At 33.6% G+C, this 18,023-nt stretch overlaps 1 protein-coding gene across 2 annotated transcripts in view; it reads right to left on the bottom strand.

Annotated features, from left to right (window-relative positions):
- Window positions 1–208: 208 nt before the first annotated feature.
- The window catches only part of LOC129220245 (RUS family member 1-like), a 75,450-nt gene continuing 57,635 nt past the window's right edge, over window positions 209–18,023 (bottom strand). For both annotated transcript variants that reach the window (XM_054854612.1, XM_054854613.1), the window contains one exon: window positions 209–477. In XM_054854612.1, coding sequence (XP_054710587.1) covers window positions 394–477 — 84 coding nt within the window. In that variant the 3' untranslated portion in view covers window positions 209–393. The remainder of the gene's footprint in view (window positions 478–18,023) is intronic.

Genomic DNA, 18,023 nt, shown 5'->3' with positions numbered 1-18,023 from the left:
AGTTAAGCATTCTCCTTCCTCTAGTTTTCCTCAATGATAAAAAAACTTATCATTTTGGACTGACTTGGCATTTTGCAATAATACCTCAGGTTATTTTTTCTATTTTATTTTAATTTTAAATATCTCGCTTTTTTCCTTTTTAGAAAACTGTTTTCTGAAAGTTGAGTGGTAGCTCCCTAGTGTAACAAATTGAGTGAGTAAATCTTACACACAAAAAAAGCAACTTATCCATTAATAAAATATTTTATTTCAGTATATATACAAAATAACAGATATTAAACTATATTTGTGCATTGAAAAATAAAACTATATTTTTGTAAATGGAAATTTACCATTCTATCCTCCACATATCAGAGTCAAAAACAGCATTATCAATTTTAAATCCATTCTTTTTCACAACAGATAAGAAATCACCAAACGTTTTTGTAGTATAATCTCTTGAAGAAGTTTCCAAATAAAGATCAGCATCATCCAATGCTGAAAGATGAATTAGAATTACATAAATGTTCATTGAAAATCATGTATATATCAGACATTGAGAAAGAGCAAGAACATTTATGATGTGGGACAGTATCTGCAGAAATGAGTTTTCGACCGATTTGAAGAAACTGGTTTTGGATTCAATACTAACAATAGGGAAAAGTTGGAATTACACTTCGTTTTTCAGCAGAAACCAATCATACAAGCTTGTACAATAAAGCTTCTTCAATAGATGACAAAAATACCAAAAAAGAAAAGAAAAAAAAAGGAAAATCTAATTCGCGTTCAGCATGAACTGATCATAATTTTTTGAAAAAAAAAAAGGAAATTTGATCTTTTTGAAAACAGTTTCCTGAAATTGATCTAAAATATCATGATATGGTACGGGAATTTACAAGAAATGTGTTTCAGAGTCTTTTAGCATAATTTGATAAAAATTAAAAAATTCTTTTTTACCTCATATCAAAGAAAAAAACTATTGGTACAATGATTTTTTTTTCTTTTGCTGTGATATTTATAGTTTTATGGAATTGCCCTTTTATTAAAATATTCAAGAGTGCTTCTGAATTTATAAAAAAATTACCTGAAATTTTAGTAAAATTATGTAATCTATATACTTGTACTATATATCATTCATTTGTGTACGACAACAATATAAAAGATTGAAAGTTATGATTTGTGAGTTATGTTGTGGCAGCAAATGAGTGAATATTTTTTGAGATCATAACAACAATCTGTTTTCTCCTCACTTTAAAGTATTGATGCATGTTTTTTTTTTTTTTTTTTAATTATTATTTTTAAAAAAAGGTACAAAGTAGAAACATAAAAAAAGCATCGCCTTCATCATAGTTTTTTTTTTGTTGTTGTTGTTTCTGTTTCTTTCTTGACTGTTGAACTTTAATCTGACATTTTACTGGCATTATTTGATTATGATTTTGTGTTTTAAAATTTACATAAAAATTAGCATTAGAGATATATAGCTACTGAATGAGTAAGGTAAATGCACCAGTAGTAGCCACTTTAAAGTTTATATTTTAAAAACAAGGATCCTAGGGGTTCCAGTGGATTCAAACTTGCAGGAGGTAGACCTCAGGCTATACACTGTAACAAATTTCGGAAATGTTTCTGGATATATCGGAAACGTTTCCGAAATAGTAGAAATCCTTCATCCAATAGCGAACTCCTCATTATTCAGAAAGCTTTTTGTTATTTCAAGAAACCTAGAAGCGGAAGTGATGACGCAACGCTTCGAAACGTATTTCATCCTTCCAACACGGGCGCCAATGAGTTGGAAATAAGAACTTATTTTTTTTCTTATCTATGGTTGCTGCAGTCAGCAACTGTTTAGCATTGGATTGCTTATTATTTCATGTCTAGAGAGTAGTAAAATGTGTCGAAACTAATTTTATGCCTTTGCATTTTGGACTGCCCTTAATTTTTTAGATGATGTACACAGCTATTAAGTTAGTTAATAACCATTTGCTTCTTTACAATTTCCAGTGCAACCATAATTAGTTACATATTGTGTGTTCAAGCGTGAATAGTTTCAACACCCGTGTTTATACTTAATGAAATGCAACTCTTTGGATTACTTATTCAGTTGTAATGGAGGTACTTAGATTTTCTTCCGCTCATGTTCACTTGTAAGTATTAATGAATATTTTAAAACATGTTGTTATATACATTTATATTTTTGTTGATTTGCATTTGATGAGGCTTCAATTGCAACTGTTTTGGGGTTTATCGAATTAATTTAAAGTTATCCTAAATACCTATGTGCGCGGTACTATTTGTTGTAACCAACCGAAACTGATTAATTACGCAAAAGAAATAAGATTTATATTTGAGAAGCAATCACAGAAAAGTTATTTCGAAATACTTGGATGTACATACATTTTGGTTCAAAAAGAAAAAAAAATCAATTGTTTAATTCATTAAAAATATGGTAATGCAAATATTTTCTAGTATTGTAATATGTTTCACAAAAAATGTGCCAGTATTATTTATCTTTTTTTATTATAATTGATTCATTTATTTAAAAAACATTTATACCATTAGAAAATGACCCAGTTATCTATTAGTAAGCAACATAGTTATGCAATTAATTCATGTGCTTATTCATTTTGTTAAATGTCGTTGGCAATAAAAAATTCCTTGACATTAGTTGTTTGGTAAATAACATTTCCTTCGTGGATATACTAGTTTAATGTAGGACAGTCAAGAGGAATGAGTCAGTGGCAAAAATGAAACAGCTGCATTTATGCCGAAATAAAAAGTAATATTATTTCATGTCATTGTTTTAAAAGTGATCATTTTCTAAATATTACGTTATTAAGATACAATGTACATATGGGGAGAAGACAAGGGGCGTTCACCACGCAGACTGCCATTGACATTTTCAGGGATTGCTTTTTTTAGGGGGGGGGGTGGCGCTTTTATGGGTGCACCATCACTCTTATGGTGTGGAGGGAGATTCTCGTATATATGAAATGGAATAATCATGCAACAGAATTCAATTTTTTAATAACTAAAATATATAATGCATTTTGCGCACATTGTAAAAATTAAATCAGTAACCTATTTTGATTAAGTATTTATATTTGTGATGAACTGGAAAAGGGCAAGAACAGAAGAATCAACCTGAATGGTTCCAGCAGGAGGACTTGGTGTCATATTTAAATTCACCAATTTCTCTGTTGGTACTTTTCGGTACACTTTGTTCACCAGAGAAATTGACTTGAGGTGAACGAATTCCGTAACGCGAAAGGTAGGTAAGTTCTGTCAAATTTTATTCGAAAGTAAAAGCTATCAAGTTTGATACAAGATATGTTTTTAAGTTCTGCATTAAAAATACAATATGTTGATAATTTTGTCTTGAAAATATTGAGAGAAAAACTGAAGTTTAAGATTATTTAACAAACAATCCCTCTTTTGAGAAAGTACCCCCCCCCCCTCCCCTCCGCTGACAATTTTGTGATTAAGAATGAAACTACTATATTATTTCATAAATTTTCAAAAATTTATAACTGCGCATATGTTATGCTGTTAACCATGCTATTTGTCATTAGAAATTCAGAAAAAAAAAAAATCCACCAATGATTCTAAAATTGCTTGTTTCATTGCTCTTATATATGAAAGAATTGAAACTGATATGGTATGCAATAGTATAGTAAAAAATGATATTTTAGAAAAAATCACGGAAAAAGGATTCCGAAATTCTCGGAAACGTTTTTGAAAATTGTTTGGAGAATTCCGAAATACTCGGAAACGTTTTCGAAACTTTCATGAACCACAGCTGCACAGAATACTCAGAAACATTTCTGGAAATTACGGAGAGAGGATTCCGAAATACTCAGAAACGTTTCTGGAAATTACGGAGAGAGGATTCCGAAATACTCAGAAACGTTTCTGAAAATTACAGAAAGAGTATTCAAAAATACTCAGAAACATTTCTGGAAATTACAGAAAGAGAATTCCGAAATACTCAGAAACGTTTTTAAAAATTTCATGAACCGCAGCTGCACGATATACTCAGAAACGTTTCCGGATTTTTTTTACAGTGTAGTGTAGTGGGCAGTTTAAGGAGGAGTAGGTAGAGCATCATGGAAAATTGTTATCAACTATTTAATACCTGGATTGTCGATGTTTTTTCAGCTGTCTTCTAACGCATCTCTGTAACGAGGTGTATAAATATTGTGTTGTATTATGAATAGAACAATGCTCAAAAATAATATTTTTGGAGCTGTAACCATGTTATGAAATGTGAAAGATCATGTTTGGAACGTTTTCAACTCGAAATAGTTGTTTTTTTGGCTGACAGTTTACATGGCCACTACTGGTACCAAAAACGTTGGGAAATTCCAGTTTACATGGCCACTACTGGTACCAAAAACGTTGGGAAATTCAAAAGTGGCCACCGAGTGGCCACTACTGAATCAGGAAGGTTTTTCATAAATCAACTCAATTTTCCTTTTAATAGGTTGTAATCTCTTTACATAAAAACCTGCCTCATTTCTGACATGATATTATTGTGTGATCTAGTAGTGGCCACCCGGTGGCCACTTCTAAACAGCAGTATGGCCTCTACAGACTCATTTACATTATATAATGGCCACTGATGGATCAAGTTTGAGGTTTGAAAAAAATTGAACAAAATGATATTCTGGCATTTTTAAAAAATGGGATGATTAAGGAAGAGAAAGGCTATATTATGCTCATTGAGTTTCGAATATGGTAATTGATAGTGTAGGCCCACAGTTTAATAAAGCCACAAAAATATGCTTCACTGTAGCAACTGCTAGTGTATTTACCTCTTCTACGGACAGGCCTGGATTACTCAACAAACCATCCCCTAGGCCCATACGCCCTGGCCTAGGGGCGCATATCACGGGGGGGGGGGGGGGGGGGGGCAATTATTAAATAGCTTGTTGGTTTAAAAAAAAAAAAATTTCGCGCGCTAGTACAAAAAGAGAAGAAACATTCTACTAGAACCGAGATAGAGATAGCAACCTGCTTGCTGAGCAGGTAAAAAAATGAAGGGGAAGGGCATAATGCTTGATCGAAGTTAACCCTTTTCTAATCAAAGCAGATAATTTTTAATTTCTTAGATTGAAGAAATCATTTCTTGAACATACAGATTTTTATAAGGTAAAACACTTATTAGAAGTAAGTAACACACAGTAAAATTAGAAAAAGCCATGATATATAAAATTCCCAGTTAATAAATAGGGGGTTTTATTTATTAACTGGGGTTTTTAAGAGTTGGTAGTTTTCTCTTTGGTAGTCTAAATCATGTCATTAAGTATGAGTTTTGAAATTTATTATCCATTGATTCATATTATTATCTATTGATTCAAAGTAATTGGTGACTGTTTTTTAGATCAAATTGTAACTCAGGGTACTCGACAGGATGTGATTTTGGATCTAGTTTTCTGTGATATGGAAGGTTCTGTTCAGGGGTTATGTGTAGGGGAACACATTGGAGACAGTGACCACAACAGTATTATGTTTGGGATTAAATTCGATACGCACAAGGTAGAGAATTTTAGGTTTGTGCCCAATTTCAGAAATACTGATTTTGTGGCATTAAAGCAGAGTTTGAAAGCAGTTTTTTCTTCTGGATTGGACAATAGCGATGTGAATCTTCAGTGGGCAGAGTTTAAGGAAAAGCTAGCGAAAACGGTTGTGGATCATGTTTCTTTTAGGAGAAAGGGTGTCAACACTAAAATTTGGCCAATGTGGTTCTCCAGGGAAACTAAAGACGCTCTAAATTACAAGCAAGCTGCTTTTCATAGGTTTAGAGAAACTGGTCACAGTGCAGATAGGCTTCAATATTGTAAGGCAAGGCGTAAATTTAAGTATTTGGTACGGATTCAGAAAAAAGAGTTGGAGCAAAGACTGGCACATAACATAAACAGGAATCCCAAGAAGTTTTTTGCATACGCTAATTCGGGGAAAGTTCGAAATAGTGATATTGGGCCACTGAATGATGAGCACAGAATTTTAATTCAGGACGATAGTGATATTGCTAATGTTCTTAATAACTTTTTTTCGAGTGTTTTTAACGATAACTGTATCTCAACAGTTGACACCAACAAGACACAAGGTATAGTACAGCTTGAGGACTTTGTATTTTCCAGGGATGACGTTTTACTTCATTTGAAAAAAATTAAAGAGACTAAGGCTCCGGGACCTGATAATATTTATCCAAAAATTTTAGTTGAATGTGCAGAGGAATTAGCAGATGTAATCGTAAATATTTTCAATGCTTCTTATATCTCGGGGACACTGCCAGAGGACTGGAAGCTGGCTAACATTACACCGCTCTTCAAGAAAGGGTCTAAAGGGAGTGCGGGAAATTATAGAACTGTGAGTCTAACTTCGGTGGTTTGCAAAATTTTTGAAACATTGATGAAAATTAAGATAGTAAATTTTCTAGAGACTAATAATCTATTAACTAGTTTTCAGTACGGTTTCAGGAAAGGTAAATCTTGTGCAACTAATTTATTACATTTCTATGACAAAGTTACCATGGCTTTGGACAATAAGAAGCCTGTAGATGTTGTTTACATTGATTTTCAAAAAGCTTTCGATAAGGTACCGCATGTTGCTCTACTTAGCAAATTAGCTGATATAGGAATAGGAGGGAAAACTTTCATTTGGGTAAAAAATTGGCTGACCGGAAGGAAACAAAGAGTAGTTGTAAGGGGAAATTATTCTAACTGGAGTGAGGTTTTAAGCGGGGTTCCTCAAGGATCAGTGTTAGGGCCTGTTTTGTTCATTGTCTTTATGAACGATATTCACAAAAATATTTCTGGGAACATGAATTGTTTTGCTGATGATGTCAAAGTTATGGGGACTGTAGAAAATGAAGAACAAGCAAATCAGCTGCAAGAGGATCTAGATCATATTACGGAGTGGGCTGATAAATGGGGTATGGCTGTTAATGTTGGGAAATGTCAAGTGCTACATTTAGGGCATGGAAATAAGTGTACAAGTTATTATTTGCAAGGTTCAGTCATTAGTCAGGCAGACAAAGTTACTGATCTGGGTGTCTTAATAAGTCAGGATTTAAAGTTTAGCCAACAGTGCAGCATTGCTAGTAACAAGGTCAATAAGATGCTTGGGTTTATCAATAGATCTATTTCAAACAAATCTAAAGAAGTTCTTCTGCCCTTATATAGAAGTTTGGTAAGACCTCATTTGGAGTATGCTGTTCAGTTTTGGTCTCCTTATCTTAAGAAAGACATTAATGTATTGGAAAGGGTTCAAAGGCGAGCTACAAGGCTAATAAATGGACTTTCTCACTTAGACTATGATTCCAGGCTTAGAAGGCTAAAAATGTACAGTCTTGACCAAAGAAGAGACCGAGGGGACGTGATTCAGTTGTTTAAATTTATTAAAATGAAAGATGTTACGGGGCTGAAGTTTAGCACTGAAAAGAGGACAAGGGGTCATTGTTTTAAGCTATTTAAATCTCAGGCTAACATGGATGTTAGGAAAAATTATTATTTTAACAGGGTAGTGGAAACTTAGAACAGCTTACCGGAAGAGATGGTAATGAGCAAGGGAGTAGATAGTTTTAAGAGGACCATTGATCTTCACTGGGGATTGTAAATTGACTAGGACCAGTCTAGCTGGGCCCAGAGCCTGTTGCTGGTCGTCACTTTTGTATTTGTATATTTATTTATGACTGCTAATAGTCAGGGATGCCCAAAATTAAAATTTTTGGGACGGGGGAAATCATCAGCTTACGGAATAAAACTTCAAAGCTTACCGAATAAAACATAGGAGCATGGTACTACTAGTAGTTTTCTAAATTATCTATGATTAACAATAATTTAGTAGTTACTAAAATTATGTTTACAATAAATAGCATAAATAATCAGGAAAAAATAGAATATTAAAGTACTTAAAAATAATACACCAGACAATACCAGATATTTACAGCCAAAGTTTTATGATAGGTTACAAATGTTGTAAAAATTCCGAATTTGTGAGAGATGTAACCTTTACGGACTTTTTAAAAATTTTACCTTCGAAAATTCTGATTTCTGTATTTTATCAATGTACAAAGCATCTGTAATTAATTCTTCAGACCCATTTTATTTTCCAAAACTCTTCATTAACTTAAGACATAACTGTGAATTAATGATAATTTTTATGAGACTCTTGAATCAACACAAACGGCTTAAAGTTTTTGCATCGAATGCGATCGGCAAAATTAGAAGTCTAAAAGTTCTTAACTACACACTAAGACATATAAGGAGGGTTAAAAATAATGCTAAATACATAATTATAAATGTCCAAAAGGTAAAATCACAAGGAAAAGAAAAATGAGCGAGTAATAAAGAAGCAGATGCAATCGGATTTAGAAATGTGTGAAAAATTGGGATTAACACGTAAAAGCATAAAAAATAGCCACGATGCGTAAGTCTAAGCTAATGTGTAGAATTCGATAAATATGCATGTTCTTGAACTCAAAATCCATGACCAATTGTCAATTTACATGATTTTTGAGCATTTTTTGCCGAAAATCATGACTTTCCATGACCATTTTTGATCATAGCCGAAATCCATGACTTTCAAGGTGCATGGACACCCTGCCTTTAGTAGTATTGAAAACTTATGCTACCAATTTCCTATATTCATTGATACCTTGGTAAGTTGTAGGAAACAAATTGTCCTAGAATTACATTGAATTGGGTACTTACAATTTTCTAGTGGTACACGGCTTTGCTCGTAGAAGAAAGATTAAAAGATCTTTTGGTTCACCTATGTATTTACAAATAATGTATGGTGACTTTCTCGCCAATTGGCTTGCCCATGTTACGGTTCCACGTTATGATAACTTGGTAATTTACTCGTCCATCTTAAAATTTTGCTTGAGAAAATGTTCTTAAAATAGGAATAGAAAACGAACAAAATCGAATTTTCGAAAAATCGCTTCGAGGTGCACACCTTATGCTACAAAATAACTTTGTGCCAAATTTCATGAAAATCGGCCGAACGGTCTAGGCGCTATGCGCGTCACAAACATCCAGACAGACAGAGATCCATATATACAGACAGACTTTCAGCTTTTTTATTAGTAACTAGTGGTACCCGCACGGCTTTGCCCGTAATAGAAAAATTAAAAGGTCTTTTGAGTCGCCTGTACATTTACAAATAATGTATGGTGAATTTTCTCGCCAATTGGCTTCTACCCATGTTACGGTTCCACGTTATGATAATTTCGTACTCGTCCATCTTGCATATTTTTTCTTAAAATTGGAATAGAAAAAGAACCACATCGAATTTTCGAAAAATCGCTTTGAGATGCACACCCTTATGCTACAAACTAACTTTGTGCCAAATTTCATGAAAGTCGGTCGAACGGTCTAGGCACTATGCGCGTCACAGACATGCAGACATCCTCCGGACAGGCTTCTAGCTTTTTTATTAGTAAAGATAAAGATGAAGAAGATGATTTCATAGTGATAATAATTATTCAGTTCATACTTATCAAAATTCATATGTAGAATACATATATAAGTACATTTATTTTCTTTTACTTTATTTTTTACATTAGAGTACAAAAAAAAAACAAATACAAATTTTCTACTCAAAACTTTTTATTTTATCCTAAGTACGTATGTACTTTGAAGAAAGAAATGTACAATAAAAATGTGATTAATATATTGGTACTTAATGTAACTATCATATTGAATCAATTTTATCCATCAGTTATTTGAATTTTAAGTAATGTGAATTCTAAGGAAATAATGTTAGATGGCCACTACTGACTCATGCATGTGGCCACTACTGAAAATCTCAGATTTTGGAGTGGCCACTATTGGATCAAATTCGAAGTTTGGGAAAAATGGATAAAAAATTGAAATTCTGGCATTTTTAGAAAATGGGTCGATTCAGGAATAGTTGGGCTATAATACGTTCATTGAGGTAAAAAATTGGAATTAATATTGTAGACCCACAGTTTAAAAAAGACATAAAATATGCTTAACTGTGGCCACTACTAGTGCGTTACCTTAATTATTAAATAATGAATCTTGACATTATAGAGCTGCAGTCAGCAACTGGCGGACGGACCGTGGTCCAGGTATGGACCGCAGAAGGTCACAGCTAAAATTGTTTTGAAAATCTAAATTTTACAAATAAATTATTTAACAAGCAACAATAAAATTAAAAATTAAAAAAAAAAACCCGACTGAGTCGCAACTGTAGAATCAAGAGGGAAAATTGAAAATCCTTTTAAAAGCCTTATACTATTAAAAATCAATGTCAAGTATTTTATTTGCTATTAAATAGAAACTGGCAACAGATAAAAATTTTAAATCATTGCGTTTTATTTCCTTGTCGGCCAACAAAGAATTCGGTTATCAATTGCATGAATAAAGGCTTAGCCGTTATTAAAATCTGCTTAAAAAAAAAAAAGTTATAATTCGAATTCTATGAAACATGGAAGTTTCAAACACATTCTATCAGACCCGGGAAAAAATTCTCTTTATTTTGGTGTTGAATTTTTAAATTTTTAACTATGTTTTCCCTGCAAAAACTGCAAAAATACTTTTAGAGGTTTTTGATTAATATCTTCATTAATTAATGTCATCAAAAGATGCAACCTAGCTAAGAACACTCTCGATCAATTCCAATTTTGAAAAAATTTTTTTTTTCAAAATCGGTTCATCCGTTTAGGCACACACACAGACACGTCAAACTTATAACTCCCTTCCTTTGTGTGTCAGGGGTTAAAAATAATTTTAAGTAGAAAATAATATTTTTTGGAGCGATTTTTATTATTTTTTCTAGAATTTTAGAAGTAATTGCTCGACTAATTTAAGTTTTTGATGGTTAGTGTAGAATATAAGAGTTTTTTCTGAACCTCCATAAAATTTTCCAAAAGTGTCCGGACTCCAACTGAAATTATTTGCCGACCTGTGTTATAGACCTTTCTTTTGCTTATCTGAATATGTGTCTGATTTGCAAGTATTAAGTAACATATAGAATAATATTTGGATATACCAATTTCTTTTTCCTTTTGATCATTTGAAGATTACTATAAGAGTGAGTTTGAAGGAAATTAAACTAGTACAAAAGTTGTGCTTACCTTTCTAGATAGATATCCATGGATATAATGATTTGATGTTCATAAAAGGAAGAAAAAGTTGAACATAAATTTAGTAAGGGAAAAAAAGGAATTGAAAACATAAAATAGTTAAAACCTTATTAAATATAAATTTAATACAATAAATAATAACAGTATTTTAAATTATACATATATTCCTAGCAAAATGTATAATACTAATAATAGTTTAAAAAGTCTGAGCACACCCTTGTTTTTCCAGAAATTTTCTCACCAAAGAGTCTTGGTGCAAATCTTGGTTTATTGGAGTTGAGACAAAATGGACAACCTTGAATACATGGTAGAGTCTTTTAGGCAGATTTATTTGAGAATTCTACTTAGTAACTAACAAACATCTGATGCAGACATTAAACCTAGTGTTTTGTTTTTGGATGCACCTGGGGAAAAAAATCTAGAGTGATGTTTTAATAAACCCTTAATCATAAGTCGTCACAGTGCCATTCAAGGATTTCCAGGTATAGTTGAAATCAGATAGAAATTCTTATATTTTCAGCTTCAGTATTCATTCACTTTGATTGAAGAGAGTACGTTTTTGTCATCCAGACTGCATGGGATGATTTTGCTTTCTCCTGCAGTCATAGCACAAACCCAGCTGACTATTGTTACATACCTACTTTTCAGTACTTTTCGACATTAATTAGTGTCATATGTGTTACAATATATTTATTAAACATATTTAAGATTTGAAATTACAAAATGTTAACTTTTTAATTAAAAAACCAAATTTTTATGATATTTTATGTCTTACTCTGATTGACACAAAATGCGAGGCAATACAAGTTTAAGATAAATAAATACCTTTGTGCTGAAAAGTAAAGTAGGAAATTACAACATCTGCAGATTACTGCAGACACGTGTTTCAGCGTTACAAGGAATGCGTTTCTCAATGCAAAAAGTAATACTGGTTAATTTTCCTTCTCATACCTGTCTTAAGCAATGTTCTTTTGTTTTTAATGGGAAATTTTATATTATGTTAGATTGTCTGGCTGGCAATGGGAAACCCACTTAACCCCATTTTTAGTGATATTTACATGCATTATTTTGAGGTTAAGCTGTTCCAAAAACTGCAGTTTCAATTTTATGTTCGGTATGTTGATGATTTTTTTGTTCTAATGAACTAAAATCAGTTTGAGAGTGATGAGGTTTTATCTAATTTAAACTCCATTGATCCTCATATTCAATTTTCTTGCGAGAAAGAAAGGGATAATTGCATTTCATTTCTTGATGTACTTGTTTCTCGTACTGAAATTGGTTTTGAAACTAGTTTATCGCAAACCTTTTGCTGTTTCTTCACCTCCTCATAGACTATCGTCTTATCCTCCAAATGAAAAATATTCTGCTTTCAATTCTTTTGTTTATTGCACTATTAATATTTGTTTTTCCATCAGAAATTCTTAATGTGGAACTTAATTATCTTAAAGCTGTGGCAATTGATAGAGACTATCCGCTAACTTTGATTGATTCCATTTATAAAAAACTTTCAAATAAAATCCCAAACTAATGTTCTGAACCGAACCTTTATCAGAAAGAATTTGGTTGTTTCGCCATTCTTTCCATCTGTAATTTATCAAGTTGCTAAGATTCTAAAACGTTTCCAATTCCAGGTGGTGTTCTTTCCTATTAATAAACTTTCATTCTTTTCTCTTAAAGATCCTATTCACCCTCTTAATTGTTGTGGAATTTATAAATTAATTGTAGCTGTAAACTTGCCTATATTGGATAAACTCGGCTTGTTTAAAATTTTGCTTGAAAGAGCATCAAAATTATGTGAAAAAACAACAATTAAATTAGTCTAGAATTGTTCAACATTGTTGGGATTCAAATCACTCTTTTGATTTTAACTCTTATCAGATCATCCAAAAATGCCCCAATTCATCAGATCTTGACTTTTGAGAATATTTCCATATTTTGAGAAACAGTTATACAAATACAAAAGTGACGACCAGCAACAGGCTCTGGGCCCAGCTAGACTGGTCCTAGTCAATTTACAATCCCCAGTGAAGATCAACGGCCCTCTTAAAACTGTCTACTCCTTTGCTCATTACCACCTCTTCCGGTAAGCTGTTCCAAGGTTCCACTACCCTGCTAAAATAATAATTTTTCCTAATATCCATGTTAGCCTGAGATTTAAATAGCTTAAAACAATGACCCCTTGTCCTGTTTTCAGTGCTAAACTTTAGCCCCGTAACATCTTTCGTTTTAATAAATTTAAACAGCTGAATCATGTCCCCTCGGTCTCTTCTTTGCTCAAGACTGTACATTTTTAGCCTTCTAAGCCTGGAATCATAATCTAAGTGGGAAAGTCCACTTATTAGCCTTGTAGCCCGCCTTTGAACCCTTTCCAATACATTAATGTCTTTCTTAAGATAAGGAGACCAAAACTGAACAGCATACTCCAAATGGGATCTTACCAAACTTCTATATAAGGGCAAAAGAACTTCTTTAGATTTATTTGAAATAGATCTATTGATAAACCCAAGCATCTTATTGGCTTTGTTGCTAGCAATGCTGCACTGTTGGCTAAACTTTAAATCCTGACTTATTATGACCCCCAGATCAGTAACTTTGTCTGCCTGACTAATGACTGAACCTTGCAAATAATAACTTGTACACTTATTTCATGCCCTAAATGTAGCACTTGACATTTCCCAACATTAACAGCCATACCCCATTTATCAGCCCACTCCGTAATATGATCTAGATCCTCTTGCAGCTGATTTGCTTGTTCTTCATTTTCTACAGTCCCCATAACTTTGACATCATCAGCAAAACAATTCATGTTCCCAGAAATATTTTTGTGAATATCGTTCATAAAGACAATGAACAAAACAGGCCCTAACACTGATCCTTGAGGAACCCCGCTTAAAACCTCACTCCAATTAGAATAATTTCCCCTTACAACTACTCTTTGTTTCCTTCCGGTCAGCCAATTTTTTACCCAAATGAAAGTTTTCCCTCCTATTCCTATATCAGCTAATTTGCTAAGTAGAGCAACATGCGGTACCTTATCGAAAGCTTTTTGAAAATCAATGTAAACAACATCTACAGGGTTCTTATTGTCCAAAGCCATGGTAACTTTGTCATAGAAATGTAATAAATTACTTGCACAAGATTTACCTTTCCTAAAACCGTACTGAAAACTAGTCAATAGATTATTTGTCTCTAGAAAATTTACTATCTTAATTTTCATCAATGTTTCAAAAATTTTGCAAACCACCGAAGTTAGACTCACAGGTCTATAATTTCCCGCACTCCCTTTAGACCCTTTCTTGAAGAGCGGTGTAATGTTAGCCAGCTTCCAGTCCTCTGGCACTGTCCCCGAATTATAAGAAGCATTGAAAATGTTTGCGATTACATCTGCTAATTCCTCTGCACATTCAACTAAAATTTTCGGATAAATATTATCTGGCCCTGGAGCCTTAGTCTCTTTAATTTTTTTCAAATGAAGTAAAACGTCATCCCTGGAAAATACAAAGTCCTCAAGCTGTACTATAGCTTGTGTCTTGTTGGTGTCAACTGTTGAGATACAGTTATCGTTAAAAACACTCGAAAAAAAGTTACTAAGAACATTAGCAATATCACTATCGTCCTGAATTGAAATTCCGTGCTCATCAACCAGTGGCCCAATATGACTATTTCGAACTTCCCCGAATTAGCGTATGCAAAAGACCTCTTGGGATTCCTGTTTATGTTATCTGCCAGTCTTTGCTCCAACTCTCTTTTCTGAATCCGTACCAAATACTTAAATTTACGCCTTGCCTTACAATATTGGAGCCTATCTGCACTGTGACCTGTCTCTCCAAACCTATGAAAAGCAGCTTGCTTGTAATTTAGAGCGTCTTTAGTTTCCCTGGAGAACCACATTGGCCAAATTTTAGTGTTGACACTCTTTCTCCTAAAAGGAACATGATCCGTAACCGTATTTGCTAGATTTTTCTTAAACTCTGCCCACTGAAGATTCACATCGCTATTGTCCAATCCTGAAGAAAAAACTGCTTTCAAACTCTGCCGAAGTGCCACAAAGTCAGTATTTCTGAAATTAGGCACAAACCTAAAATTCTCTACTTTGTGCCTTTTAAATTTAATCCCAAACCTAATACTGTTTTGGTCACTATTTCCAATGTGTTCCCCTACACATAACCCCTGAATAGAGCCTTCCATGTCGCAGAAAACTAGATCTAAAATTGCGTCCTGTTGAGTACCCTGAGTTACAATTTGATCTAAGAAACAGTCACCAATTACTTTCAAAAAATCCTCTTTTCTGCTATTACTATGGTAAAAATTATTCCAATCAATTCCTGGAAAATTAAAATCTCCCATTATGATGACTGACCCCTTGCTAGAAATGTCACTAATAATACTAAACATCTGTTCGTCTTGACCCTGGCTTAAGTTGGGTGGCCTATAAATATTCCCCAAACGTAGTTTTTTGCCCTTATTACTAATCAACTCCATCCAAATCATATCAATCTCATTAGGTTTATCATTAATTACCGATTCATTGCAAATTAAAGTGTCTCTGACATAAAATAAAACCCCACCACCTCTTTTACCTACTCTATCTTGTCTAAACAAATTATACCCAGCAATAGATAATAAATCATCATCACTTTCGGTGGCCCATGTCTCGGTAACTCCAATAATATCCAACCTATCGTCTATAATTATGCTTTTCAATTCTTCCATCTTGTTCCTAATACTACGAGCATTTGTATAAAAAACCTTAAGTAAGCCCATCTTACTTTTATTTAATGCTGCACGATTGTTTGAATCCCAAGTGTTAAAATCTTTTCTCTTATTAGCCACCCTATTTCCGTTTCTACTAAAATCCCGATAGTTAGTACCCTTTCGAATTCTGCTCCTTAAACCATGCCCCCCATTCCAACTTAGTTTTTTGATTCTGAAGCATCTAAAACCAAACCACTAACCATTTTGACCCCTGTAGAGCTCAGATGTAGGCCATCCCTAGCAACCCAATCTCATTTACATCTACTCCACACATCAATAAACCTGATACTAAGCTTAACGCAAATTTCCTTGAGTACCAGGTTCATACACCTAGCCCGTTGGTTTAACCAACTCCTATGCACTCCATACCTGGGAAGCAAACCAACCACTTGGACATTTGCCGAACAGTTGGTTGCTTTGTCCAACAGGGAATCCCATTCCTTTGTAAACTCATCATTGTTACTATGGCCTGCATCGTTAGTTCCCACCCACAAAGTAACTACATCCTCTTTATTAAATACCCCCTTCTTTTCAGCAACCCTATTTACATCTCTCACCCGAGCCCCTGGTAAACAACATCTAGCCACCTTACGTCTAACTCTGCCTATTGAGTTTCCCACCTCACGCACCATTGAATCTCCCAAAATTATACCCTTTGTTACCCAGTCAGTCGCCTCAGCAATAACTTTCCCCTTTACCTCTGGTATTTTCCCACTATCTAACACACAGCTAATTCCCACATCCTTTTTACTAACTTCCTCCTTTAATTCTGGAATATTCCCACTATCTAACACACAGCTAATGCCAACCTCCTTTTTGCTAACTTCCCCCTTTCCCTCTGGAGTGTTTACCCCATCTACACGCCTACAGCCTAATGCTAACTCAGCCTCCAAAGTAAGCATCCTAACTCTGATTTCTGAGACTTCAACACAATTTGTGCAAATGAAATCCTTCTCAAACTCATCCTTCCCCATAAACAAGCAGAACATCTGACATAGGTCACAAGAAATCCACTTGTCCCCTTTACCACTTTTAACCTCCTTCATTATGCATATAACTCCCATTCTAGCTCCAAATGGTACACTTAAAAAGTCAATACAAAAATACAAAATTGGAGAAATAATGCTAATTATTAGAATTAGAAAGCATTGGAAGTAAAAGATACAAATATTACTAAATCTTAAGACAAGCAGTAAATTAAAATAAACAAGTTACACCCTAAACAGAGCAGTCAGGCTTAACAAGAAATCAACACAATTTAGGCTTAGCTACACAGAATAGAAAAACACTTTAAGAAAGCAATTAAATCAAAAATAAGACTTAAAAGCACAAGAATACTTAATTATATGATAAAATACAATAAAAATACTGAAACTAAAGTAGTAAAATAAACAATTACAGTAAAAAATCACTTATCTCAGGAGCAGCAAAAACACTCCCCAGCAACTGTAGCGCCCTCTAACTTAGTAAATGATCTTAAAGAAGTTCCGTATTTTTCCAATGTCTGGCTCCCATATCTTTAACACTGTTCTTCCCCATCCATTTTTTTTCTATTTTGCATACTTTTTTTTCCCCCATTCATTTTTATCTACCTTGCTTTGTTTATTTTTAACTTTTTTGTCATGCGTTGACATTTTCCACCTTTTCTTCTATTTATTTTTTCCTTTTCCAATTTTTTTTTCTTTTTGTTTTTGTTTATTTCATTTCCTGATGTTTTGTCTTCCATTCAGCTTTTCTTTCTTGCAGTTCACAGCCATTGACATTTTCTTTTTGTTTCAACTTTGGGTTAATCTTTGTCCAATTGATTTCTTTCTTTGGGCTTGACTGTGACTGTGAGAGAGCTCCTGCCTTTTGTTTGCATTCCTATTGGTTTATAATTTTCTCATTGGTGTTTGGTTAATCCGCTACTTTTATCTTTTAAGCTGGTTGCTTATCTAGCGCTTGGCTTTTGTCAGATGTCTTTTCATCCATAAGCTCATGACTTTTTGCATTGAGAAAGACGTTTCTTGTAAAGCTGAAACACGTGTCTGCAGTAATCTGCAATTTGTGCTTTTTTGACATTGTTATTTGTCTTACAATACAAGTTTAGTTGATCATATTATAACAAATATCAGCTATCTCCTGCCTGAAGCCCCAATGTCAGGCAAAGTTTTTCTTCCAGTCTTAGGGGCTG

Source organism: Uloborus diversus, chromosome 4 (assembly GCF_026930045.1).
Source record: "Uloborus diversus isolate 005 chromosome 4, Udiv.v.3.1, whole genome shotgun sequence".
Lineage (NCBI taxonomy): Eukaryota > Metazoa > Arthropoda > Arachnida > Araneae > Uloboridae > Uloborus > Uloborus diversus.
This window is presented reverse-complemented; position numbering and strand designations above follow the sequence as displayed.